The sequence below is a fragment of the Mandrillus leucophaeus genome, unplaced genomic scaffold (assembly GCF_000951045.1).
Source record: "Mandrillus leucophaeus isolate KB7577 unplaced genomic scaffold, Mleu.le_1.0 Scaffold141, whole genome shotgun sequence".
NCBI classification, from domain to species: Eukaryota; Metazoa; Chordata; class Mammalia; order Primates; family Cercopithecidae; genus Mandrillus; species Mandrillus leucophaeus.
This window is the reverse complement of record NW_012101377.1, coordinates 2,171,155-2,182,712: the sequence shown is the minus strand read 5'-3', so window position 1 is coordinate 2,182,712 and position 11,558 is coordinate 2,171,155. Positions and strand designations below refer to the sequence as shown.

Sequence of the window (11,558 nt, the reverse complement as noted above, 5' to 3'; positions counted from 1 at the left end):
TCGCTTGAACCCGGAGGCAGAGGTTGCAGTGAGCTGACATTGCACCACTGCACTCCAGCCTGGGTGACAGAGCAAGACTCCATCTATAAATAAATAAATAAATAAATGAAATGTATTGTTATTATTATGTTTTAATAGAGACGGAGTGTTGCTATGTTGCACCGGCTAGTCTTACATGCCTAGTCTCAAGATATCTTCCTGCCTCAGCCTCCCAAAGTATTGGGATTACAGGTGTGCCTGGCCAGGAATTATTTTATAATTACCTGGGCGTGGTGATACACATCTGTAGTCCTAGGCTACTCAGGAAGCTGAGGTGGGACAACCACTCAAGCCCAGGTGTGTGAAATTACAGTGCTCCAACCTGGGCAACAGAGTGAGACACTATCTCTAAAAAAAAAAAAATTTAATAGATACCTCCTATGTGCCAGATTCTGACCTAGTGCTGAGGACGCAGAGGTGAGCAGAGAGCGTCCCATGCATTTGGCCCTGCCCTCTGTGACAGAGGTGGGTGTCCCTCTGGTGGGTCACTTCATTTTCACAGGAGGCTGTAAGGCTTGTAGTTAGCTCACTGATCAATAATATCTGAGACTACCAACAACATGGCCGCGCGCGACAGCAACACTTGCCAGGAAGTAACATTTCAAAATCACCGCCGTTAACCATTTACCAAGCTAACGTTTAGTGAAACAATTAAAAGGATGAGGCAGAGCTCCACATATTGACATGGAAAGACATCCCGCATACCCCATGGCAAGCAAGTTGCGGAACAGAATGCAGAGTATATGCCTATTTGCATTGACATATGTATATAGGGGATTCTTTTAAATAAGCTCTGTGCTAAGCCTTTATTTGCATTATTTCATGTAATTCTCATAATAATCCTATGAAGTGCTATTATTATCCCCATTTTACAGATGCAAAAACTGAGGCCCAAACCAGGTAAAACGATTTGTCTGAGGCCTCATAACAAACAAATGAACAGTGGAGTTGTGAAGTGAGTCCTGGTCTGCCAGCCTGCAGAGACTAGACTCAACCTCCATGTTTTTCAGCAGCCATACATAGGAAAATCTGGAAGGACACACACCAAATTGTTCACGATGGGCATATCCCAGAAGTGCGTTTGGAGGAGGCTGCGTTTCTTATATTTCTTTATATGCCTCTGTACTGTTTGAGTTTTAAATTTTATTTATTTTTTTCAATAATTAAATAGAGATGGGGTCTCACTATGTTGCCCAGGCGGGTCTCAAACTCCCGGGCCAGCGTGATCCTCCCATCATGGCCCCCCAAAGTGCTAGGATTACAGGTGTGAGCCACTGTGCCTGGCCTGTTTGAGTGTTTTTAAAACAGCAATGTGCTAATTTTGTAATAAGAAAACAAAAACAGCTGGGCAAGGTGACTCACGCCTGTAATCCCAGCACTTTGGGAGGCTGAGGCAGGCGGATCACCTGAGGTCAGGAGTTTGAGACCAGCCTGACCAACATGGAGAAACTCCATCTCTACTAAAAACACAAAATTAGCCGGGCATGGTGGCCCATGCCTGTAATCCCAGCTACTCGGGAAGCTGACGCAGGAGAATCACTTGAACCTGGGAGGCAAAGTTGTGGGGAGCCAAGATCGCGCCACTGCACTCCAGCCTGGGCAACAAGAGCGAAACTCCGTCTCAAAAAACAAACAAACAAACAAAAAAAACCTAGCCAGGCGTGGTGGCACACGCCTGTAATCCCAGCTACTAGGGAAGCTGAGGCAGGAGAATCGCTGGAACCTGGGAGGCGGAGGTTGCAGTGAACCAAGATTGTGCCACTGCACTCCACCCTGGGCAACAGAGTAAGACCTTGTCTCAAAAAAAAAAAAAAGAGAGAAAACATAAACAACAAAACTACTGCCAAGACATAAACTCTACCATGAGACACAATCATGTGAGTGTCTCTGCACAGCCCACCCTGCCCTCCCACTCCTCTCCTTGTATCAAAAGGCATCAACATAGAATAGGTGACATGGGACAAAAAGATGTATGACCCAGGAAGTTCAGGAAACACTGGTTTAGACAAAGCGAATCAGGCTTCTTCTCGGGGAGACTTTTGGAGCTTTAACAAGCTAATGTTGGTTGTGATGTGATCGTGATTATGATGGGCCAGAGCTTGTAGCTGAAGCCATGTTGAGTTGGCCTCAGAGCCCTCTCCTTTCCAGGTGCCTAATGCAACTAGTGTCCTTTAGTACAACAGTTGGAAAAGGAGTTCCAGATACGTTATGTATGTATGTGTGTGTATATGTATTTTGACACGGAGACTTACTCTTGTCGCCCAGGCTAGAGTGCAATGGTGCAATCAGCTCACTGCAACCTCCGCCTCCCGGGTCCAAGCGATTCTCCTGCCAGCCTCCTGAGTAGCTGGAATTACAGGCATGTGCCACCACGCCTGGCTAATTTTTTGTATTTTTAGCAGAGACAGGGATTTTCCATGATGGCCAGGCTGGTTTCGAACTCCTGACCTCAGGTGATCCACCCACCTTGGCCTCCAAAAGTTCTGGGATTACAGACATAAGCCACTGCGCCCTGCCGTATTTATTTTTTAGAGATAGAATCTAGCTGTGCCACCCAGGCCAGAGTGCAGTGGAGCGATCATAGCTCACTGCAGCCTCGAACCCCTAGCTCCAGATACTTTAAAATCAACACTGAGGTTGATTGTTAAGAGGCCACATTACTGGATGGTACCTTGGTCCTACCTGCTCCTCACCCCCCACCCCACCCTACCCCACCCCACTGAGAATTACTTTCACTGAATTGAGCTTGGCCTTGAAGCCATCAGCTCGGGTGTGTGCCTGGAGTTATAGGATATAGTCTGTGTTTTATGTGTAGTCCCTGCCCTGCCTCTGAACACATCTGTACACATACATTTTCCTATGATATGTATGGTGCTTTGGCTTGTGTGTGTCTGTGTGTGGCTGTGTGAGAGACCCTCTTCTAAAGCAGATCCCAATGCCCTGCTCAGAGTCCAGCCTGCTTGAGTTCTCACACCCCTCAGACTATATACAGGAAACAGGCTGATTTGCAAAGCCACACCACAAATGTGAGGGAATGGGTGGTTCACTGGCCTGCCAAGCTGCTGAGTGGGCGTAATTTGGGTGTGGACAGCCCTCCTTTTGGTGCATCATTTGCAGGGGGAGGGAGTGCCTTACCTCCCTTGAACACCTACTACGTGCCGGCCAGGTGCAGTGGCTCACGCCTGTAATCCCAGCACATTGGGAGGCCGAGGTGGGCGGATCACAAGGTCAGGAGATCGAAACCATCCTGGCCAATATGGTGAAACCCCATCTCTACTAAAAATGCAAAAATTAGCTGGGCGTGGTGGCGCACCTGTAATCCTAGCACTTGGGAGGCTGAGGCAGGAGAATCGCTTGAACCCAGGAGGCATTTTTGTTTGAGACGGAGTTTCAATCTGTTGCCTAGGCTGGAGTGGAATGACTTGATCTCTGCTCACTACAACCTGCACCTCCTGGGTTCAAGCGATTCTGCCTCAGCCCCCTGAGTAGCTGGGATTACAGGCACCTGCCACTGCCACCACGCCCGGCTAATTTTGCATTTTTAGTGAAGACAGGGTTTCACCATGTTGGCCAGCCTGGTCTCAAGCTCCTGGCCTCAAGTGATCTGCCCGCCTCAGCCTTGCAAAGTGCTGGGATTACAGGTGTGAGCCACCGCGCCCAGCTTGATTATTGCCTCTTTACAGGTAAGTAAACTGAAGTTCAGAGAGAGATGAAGCCACTTGCTCAAGGACATGGTAGAGCGGAATTGTGACTGGGTCGGCCTGTCTCTGAAATGCATGTTCTCTGCCCCACACCACATCTGTGGGCTCTCTTGCCTTTGGTCTTGCTCTGAGGTCTCTGGCCTCGTGGTACCCAAGGAACAGAATCCAGGGATAATGACCTTGGCTTCACATCCTAGGCACTCTCGAAAATGGGTCTTTCTCCTTCTCAGAACTGTCTTGACTCTGGCAGGAAGCTTTCCAGATCTTAAGAAATGCCTTCTCCCCTCCGCTGAACCAACCCTCAGCCTGTTGTCAGCCCCTGTCCACTTGGCCCTTCTCTCTTTGAGAAGAGCCTCTGTTCCTGGGGCCCAAGAGCAAGGGACCCTGTTTGATTCATCTGTCATAGGGCTGGGTGGAAGGAACTGCTCATGCCTGTCCAGGGTGAATGACCCTCCCTGAAGCACAGGGAGAGCCACCATGTTCCCCAGCCCCCACAAGAGACTACAGGACTCGGAGCTGTAGATAGGAGAAAGGCTGGGACCTGCTGACTAGGCGGAAAGTGTGTGTCAAGAAAAACTCCAATGAAGCAGGGGAAACCTGGAAATCTGGCTGAGTGGGGACTCCCCCAAAAAATTAAGGTTCAGAGTTAACAAGTGAGGAGGTGAGCAGGTAGCAACTATGCCTCCCCAATCTCTCTCCACCTCCCTGGGGTTTGAAGCAGGAATCAGCAAAACCAACTGGCCCTACACAGGCAGGGCTGAAGCCGGAGGGAGCCAGGGGCGAGGGGAGGACATCCTGCTGTGACGCTTGGCAGGGGCAGGAATGGTGACTTTCCAGATGGGAGTTCAGCGCTTCCTCACCCAGGGCCAACTGCACCCCTGTCTGGGATAAAAATAGTACTTCCTCTTCCTTTCTCCCATCATTCTCTTTCACTCCCAACCTCCCAGACTCAGATCAGATATGTCCATCCACCCTGGAGCGCCATCCCGGGTGATGGACACCCCCACACATATTAGTCCACGCCCATCAGGAGACTCTTCCCTCGATCGCTGAGGATAAAATCACTCCTCGCATGTCCATCTGGATGCCCTGGGTGATCTCTCTTTCTCTCTCTCTCTCTCTCTCTCTCTCTCTCTCAGGAGATTCTTGTCACTGGGGTCTGTCCCAGAAACCAGAAGGATTCCTGGGTCCTCTGAGTCCAACCTATCCATCACCCTGCTCCAGGCGGGGTGGTCACAGCCTCGGACATCACTCTCTCAGTGGCAGTGGCCCAGCCCTGCCACTGCCTTGCTGAGAAACCATAGGCAGTGAGTGCCTTGTTATCTCCGGGCCTCAGGAGCCTCATCCTCATGGCATGAGGGACTGGATTTGGTGGTTTCTGGAAGCCTTTTTAACACCTGACTGTCCATGTGCCTGGTCTTCAGGAAACATGGTCCCAGTGAGGTGGGGCTGCTGGTGGACAGCACGGCAGAGGCAAGCGCCACCAGCTTCGCAGGAAAGAGGCAACCCAGCGACACTACCTGCCTCCCACCTGACCTTGAGCGAGGATCTTCTCTCCCCAGCCACAAAGGGCTGCTGTGTCCCTAGGGAGCCTGGGCCCGCGTAACCGCAGCCGTCTGCTATCAGGCCTCTCACCCCAGTGCCTGCGCCCCCAGTACCAGCGCTCCTTACCTGCCCAGCCCGGGAGCCCTCTGGTCCCATTCACATGGTCCTCCTGGCCTAAGTTGGCTGCCTGGACAGTCTCAGCTCCCTTCACCGTCGTAGCCACCACCTGTCTCCCCGCGCCCACGTCCCACCCTGACTTCCTGCCTCCTCCCGAGGGCTCCGCAGCCAACCGGGCCCCAGCAGCCCAACCACAACCCTCTAGCACCCCAAGCTTCCTGCCACCATAGACCCCCGCCTCTCAGCCCCTGGGGGTCCCCTACATCTCCAGGCCAGGCCCTACTTCCCTTACTGTCCCAGGGTGACACTGGGAGGTTTAAAGTTGAGGGGAGGATGTCTGATAGACCCTCCCTTCTGCCCTCCAGAGTGCATCTGGGCAAGAGATTCAAGGGCAGCCTTTGGGCCCAGGGAGCAGGGGGCAAGCAGACACACACTCAGCTTACGGTGAGAGGCAAGCAGCACCGCAGCACCACCGTTGCAGCTGAGAGACCCTTTTGTTTCTATCTGGCAGCAAAGGTAGCATCATTCAGAGTCAGAGGAGAGGACAATATCCCTGTTAAATAGCTGGTGAGCAGACCACGCATGTTACAGTCAGGTCAGGCCAAGAGAACAATTCCCATGTCATCTCGGAGCATGGGACAGTGGCTTTATTATAGTCAAGGGTAGGTGAATGGTAGGCTACCATCCCTCTTACAGACAGAGTGCTGGAAAACAGCCTGTTTCAGGAGGCAGACAGGAGGACAACCTCATGTCTCCAAGAGGGCATCGTAACGGCCCCTGCTGTAGTCAGAGGCCAGGACAACACCCACTAATCATGGTCGGAGAGTAGGGCAACACTTTGAATTCAGGTGGAGGCAAGGTCGCAGCCCCTGACAGAGGTGGAGGGCTTGGCACTATCTCCTGCAACAGGTGGATGACAGAGCAAACAGGGCCGCTCAGGCCCCCAGGTGCAGGGCCACAGACAGTCAGGACTTTCTGTTATAAGCAGGAGACAAGAAGATCCTCACGAGCAGCAGGCAGGCAAAGAATTTCCATTTCCCCTGGGGCCAGGCTGAGGGGGCGCCCATCATTAGCTGAGGGCCAGGTCACCAGTGATATGAGGAACGCCAGGTGGCCTCATCAGGTCCGAGAACCCAGCCTTGACCCCCGCAGGAGGAAAGTGCACATGCATCACTGCCTGAGTGAGCTGGTGGGGGGAGGGGAACCCACAGAGCATTGTTGGGGTTTGTGAGGTGGAAGCGATGCTGTGTGCACCTCAGCTGCGGAGAGAAGGGGGGGCAGGAAATGGGTGGGGGGAAGAGGAAGCCTGAGTTGGAAAGTCAGACAAAGAGGGTAACACAAGAAACAAAGGCTGAGAGAGACAAAGTTGAAAAACCTTCACAGTGACACAGAGCCTAGAGTTGGAGCTCCAGGTGCAGGGCCCAGACTCCGTTGCAATGTAAGCCTGAACACTTCACAGTCCATCTCCCGGTCTCAGCACAGAGTAGAAAGACAGCAGCGGGGAGTAATAGTTCACATTCACTGAGTGCTCACTGTGCACTATTTCCCTTAAGGCACATCCGCTGCCTGTGGAGTGAGAATCAGCACCTCCATTGTGGAGGTGAGGAAATAGACTCAGGGGTTAAGGGAGCTCCTCAGGGTCTAATAGAAATAAACGGTGGCTCAGGCCTGTAATCCTAGCACTTCGGGAGGCCCAGGCAGGTGGATCACTTGAGGTCAGGAGTTCGAGACCAGCCTGGCCAACATGGCGAAACCCTGTCGCTATTAAAAATACAAAAATTAGCCAGGCATGGTGGCGGGTGCCTATAATCCCAGTTACTCAGGAGGCTGAGGCAGGAGAATCGCTTGAAATCGGAAGGCGGAGGTTGCAGTGAGCCAAGGTCACGCCACTGCACTCCAGCCTGGGTGAAAGAGTGAAATTGCATCTCAAGAAAGGAAAAGAGAAGAGAAGGAAAAGAAATAAAATAAAATAAAATAAAATAAAATTAGCCAGATGTAGTGGTGGCCGCTTGTAATCCCAGCTACTTGGGAGGCTGAGGCAGGAGAATCACTTGATCCCGGGAGGCAGAGGTTGCAGTGAGCCGAGATTGCGCTACTGCACTCCAACCTGGGTGACAGAGCGAGACTCCGTCTCAAAGAAGGAGAAGAAGAAATAACAACAAAAATAAATAAATGGGGTAGCTGACTTTGAACCTATGTCTCCCAGATTCTGCATTCTTCAGCAGCCCAATTTACCTAAGTCACCTCCCATGGGCCTGCAGTGAACTAGGGTGGTCCCAGTGACAGGCGACATTCAGATAACGGCCTTGGGCCTAAATAAACGACTGCAAGAGACCTTGATAGGAACCAGAAAGGGCGTTTATTGAGTAGTTTGAGGGTGTGAGATCCTCCTCCTCCCCCTCCCAGCTGGGGCAGCAGAGGAAACAGGATGCTGGGGTTTTGCACTCTTGGAATTCAGCTCTCAGAAACCTAAATGTTCCTCCTCCCCCGCCAGGAGCTGGTGCCTCTGGGGCACCCCTCCCTTTCCTCTTCCCAGACAGGCAGGGGAAGCAGCATTGGGAGAGGGGGCGGGGAGTCAGGGGGGCACAGGTGTTCCTCAGCAGAGGGTGAAGCGCCGGGCGCTGATGTTCATGCGCGTGAGGCCCAGGTGCCGCAGCAGCGGGGCCAGGGCCAGGCCGGCCCCGGGCTCCAGCTCCAGCTCCAGCTCGGCCTCATCCAGCAGCTCCTGATGCAGGTGACAGGCTTGGTCCATCTTCAACCGGTGCAGCTGGGCCCGCAGCCGCAGCAGCTGCCCTGCCAACTGCCGGTCCTGCGCCTGCATCTCCCGCTGCGGCCGAGAGGGGGCGTGAGCCTGCCGGACAGGCCCTCGGTCGCTCGCCCTTTCTCCCTTCCTGGCAACGCCGGGCCTTTGCACTGGCTGTGTCCTCCCCAGCCCCCTCTCACCTCAGCTTGATCTCTCCCCATCTCCCAATCTGGCTCCACCTGGTGGTTCTCAAACCTAGCTAAGGAGTCTTTTTTTGTTTGTTTGTTTGTTTGAGACGGAGTCTCGCTTTGTCTTCCAGGCTGGAGTGCAGTGGCACGATCTCGGCTCACTGCAAGCTCCACCTCCCAGGTTCACGCCATTCTCCTGCCCTAGCCTCCGGAGTAGCTGGGTCTACAGGCGCCGGCCACCACGCCCGGCTAATTTTTTGTATTTTCGGTAGAGACGGGGTTTCACCGTGTTAGCCAGGATGGTCTCCATCTCCTGACCTCATCATGATCCGCCCGCCTCAGCCTCCCAAAGTGCTGGGATTACAGGCGTGAGCCACCACACCCGGCCAGGAGTCATTATTAAGCAAATCCAACTGCCTGGGCCCCATCCCAGATCAACTAAGCGGAATCTCTGCGTTGGAGCCCAGCTGGGTATCTTTATATCTGCACATGTTGAGTTGGGAGCCACCTACTGAAACGTCATCTCTTCAGAATCTGCCTGCAGCATCGCTGTATCTTTGGGCCATAGAAAGTCCCAGAGTAGGGGAAGCTGTGTCTTTCCCTATTTATAATGGTGCCCCACACTCCCCAACGCCAGTGTTCTGTCCCCTAAGCAATAAGAGCATAAGGTCAGTACACTGGATGGAGTCCTTCTTCAGCAAGACTCCCTGAATACAATACTGGACAAATCCATTCCCAGCTCCTCAGTCCAGGACACTGGAGTTGCCTGCAGTAACTGCCCCATGCCTGTGGTCTTGGGCCCTGAGGAGGACCAGCCTGAGGCCCTGTGCAAAGCTGCCCGCCCCACCAGACTCACCAGCTCCTGTCGGAGCCACTCAAGGGCGGTGTCCATTGAGTCGAAACCACAGATGTCCCCAGGTCCCCCTGGTCCAGGTTTGGCTTGGGCCCTGCGCCAGGCCTGGCTCTGGACCTGGGCTGTCCACTCCAGATATGAGGGCCGCCGAGTCTGCAGCTGTAGCTTGGCTGTCAGTGCCTTCACAGAGTCCAGGCTCTCCCCCTCCTCATCCTCCTCGTCCTCTTCACCCACTGCCTGGAATTTCAGTAGCCCCAGGGACATGGCAGGTTTGAGGTGAGTGACAGGGCAGGGCTGCAGCTCTGGAATTAGGGAAAGGCTGGCAATATTGCCCAGGGAGAGGTGGTAGAAGCTGAGAGTGAGAAGAGCGCGCCAGGGAGTGTGCGGTGGTCAATGTTGAAGGTGGGTTAGGGGGGCTGAGTGTGCCAAGGTGAGTGAGCAGATGGTTGTGTGAGGCCAAGTATGCAAGGGCTGGAATTTTCCTGGACTGCTAACTTGAGAGCCACGTGATGCCCATCTGGGTGGGGGCCGGAGGAACCCTGCTCCTCTGGCCCTTTGGATGAATTTTATTGTCTTTGCCCAGAAGGAGACACCCAGTTCCCAGAAAGGAAGTTACTCCAGGATGAGAAAAGCATCATTCATACCAGAATCTTGGCCCTCCTCCCAAGACCCAAGTTAAGGGAGCTGAGATCCGGGAGGAGGCTGCCTAGCCACCCCTTGTCCTTACTCGTGACACCAGCCCTTCAGGAAAGGACTAGCCTCCAGGGCCCTGGCCTGGGAGTCAGGAGACCTGGGTTCTAGTGCTGGCTCTGCAGAACCTTGGGCGAGTCACTGACCTTCTCAGAGCTCTGTTGGGACAGATGAAGGATTTCAGGCTAATACTCTAAGGAGTCCTCAAGGGCTGCCTGCAGGAGAAGGGCAGAGCTGTGGATGGGCTCCTTGCCTTCCCTCTCCCTGCCCCTCCCAGGGTTTCAACCAGAGCAGTTCCCTTTTTTAAACTTTGTTTTGAAACATAACGTACACAACAGAAGGACGGCTGCAGTGCCTCATGCCTGTAATCCCTACACTTTGGGAAGCTGAGGTGGGCGGATCAAGAGGTCAGGAGATCGAGACCATCCTGGCTAACACGGTGAAACCCCGTCTCTACTAAAAATACAAAAAATTAGCCGAGTGTGGTAGCATGCGTCTGTAGTCCCAGCTACTTGGGAGGCTGAGGCAAGAGAATCGCCTAAACTCGAGAGGCAGAGGTTGCAGTGAGCTGAGATCAAGCCATTGCATTCCAGCCTGGGTGACAGAGCAAGAGTCTGTCTAAGAAAAGGAAAAAAAAAAAAAAAAAGAAAAGAAAAGAAAAGAAAGAAGAAAGGCCGGGCGTGGTGGCTCAAGCCTGTAATCCCAGCACTTTGGGAGCCCGAGGCAGGTGGATCACGAGGTCAGGAGATCGAGACCATCCTGGCTAACACAGCGAAACCCCATCTTTACTAAAAAATACAAAAAATTAGCTGGGCCTGGTGGCGGGTGCCTGTAGTCCCAGTTACTCAGGAGGCTGAGGCAGGAAAATGGTATGAACCCAGGAGGTGGAGCTTGCAGTGAGCCGAGATCACACCACTGCACTACAGCCTGGGCGACAGAGCGAGACTCCGTCTCAAAAAAAAAATGGTCTCAAACTCCTGGGCTGAAGCAAATATGTATTCTTTCATGTCTGATTTCTTTCATAGAATAGTTCCAATTTTATGTTTATACTATGGTTTCACTTTTTTTTTTTAATTTGAAAGAAGGCTTGTGTGTGTGTGCAAAACTTACATGCAAAAGTCTGGAACAGAGTGGACCAGAAGGCCCTTTGAAGGCAGAAGTTGGTATTATTCTTCTTAGTAATCAGCATCCAGCACAGTGTGGACATCAGTGTTTAAGAAATGAAAACATGGGAGGCTGAGGCAGGAGAATCTCTTGAACCCTGGAGGTGGAGGTTGCAGTGAGCTGAGATAGCACCATTGTTCTCCAGCCTGGGTGACACAGCGAAACTCCATCTCAAAAAAATAAATAAATAAATAAATAAGTGAAAACATATACACTCTTAATAATAGAGCTGCTAGAGGCCAGGTGCAGTGGCTCACGCCTGTAATCCCAACACTTTGGGAGGCCAAGGCAGGCAGATCACAAGATCAGGAGTTCGAGACCAGCCTGGCCAATATAGTGAAACCCTATCTCTACTAAAAATACAAGAAGTAGTCGGGGATGGTGGTGTGCGCCTGTAGTCCCAGCTACTCAGGAGGCTGTGACAGAATCACTTGAACCAAGAAAGCAGAGGTTGCAGTGAACCGAGATTGTGCCACTGTACTCCAGCCTGAGTGACAGAATGAGACTCCATCTCAAAT

At 52.5% G+C, this 11,558-nt stretch overlaps 2 protein-coding genes across 2 annotated transcripts in view; both read right to left on the bottom strand.

Moving 5' to 3' along the window:
- Window positions 1–5,538, bottom strand: part of LCK (LCK proto-oncogene, Src family tyrosine kinase) — a 37,393-nt gene extending 31,855 nt beyond the window's left edge. The window contains 1 exon segment of the mRNA XM_011974048.1: window positions 5,412–5,538. The gene's annotated coding sequence lies outside the window, so the exon portion shown is untranslated.
- Window positions 5,539–7,738: 2,200 nt separating this feature from the next.
- On the bottom strand, window positions 7,739–9,656 carry FAM167B (family with sequence similarity 167, member B). Its single transcript, XM_011974047.1, has 2 exons — window positions 9,190–9,656; window positions 7,739–8,229 (listed from the first exon to the last, which is right to left on the bottom strand). Exons 1-2 carry the CDS (start codon window positions 9,448–9,450, stop codon window positions 7,999–8,001), a joined length of 492 nt encoding a protein of 163 aa, XP_011829437.1. The 5' UTR covers window positions 9,451–9,656; the 3' UTR covers window positions 7,739–7,998.
- Between the last annotated feature and the right edge of the window lie 1,902 nt (window positions 9,657–11,558).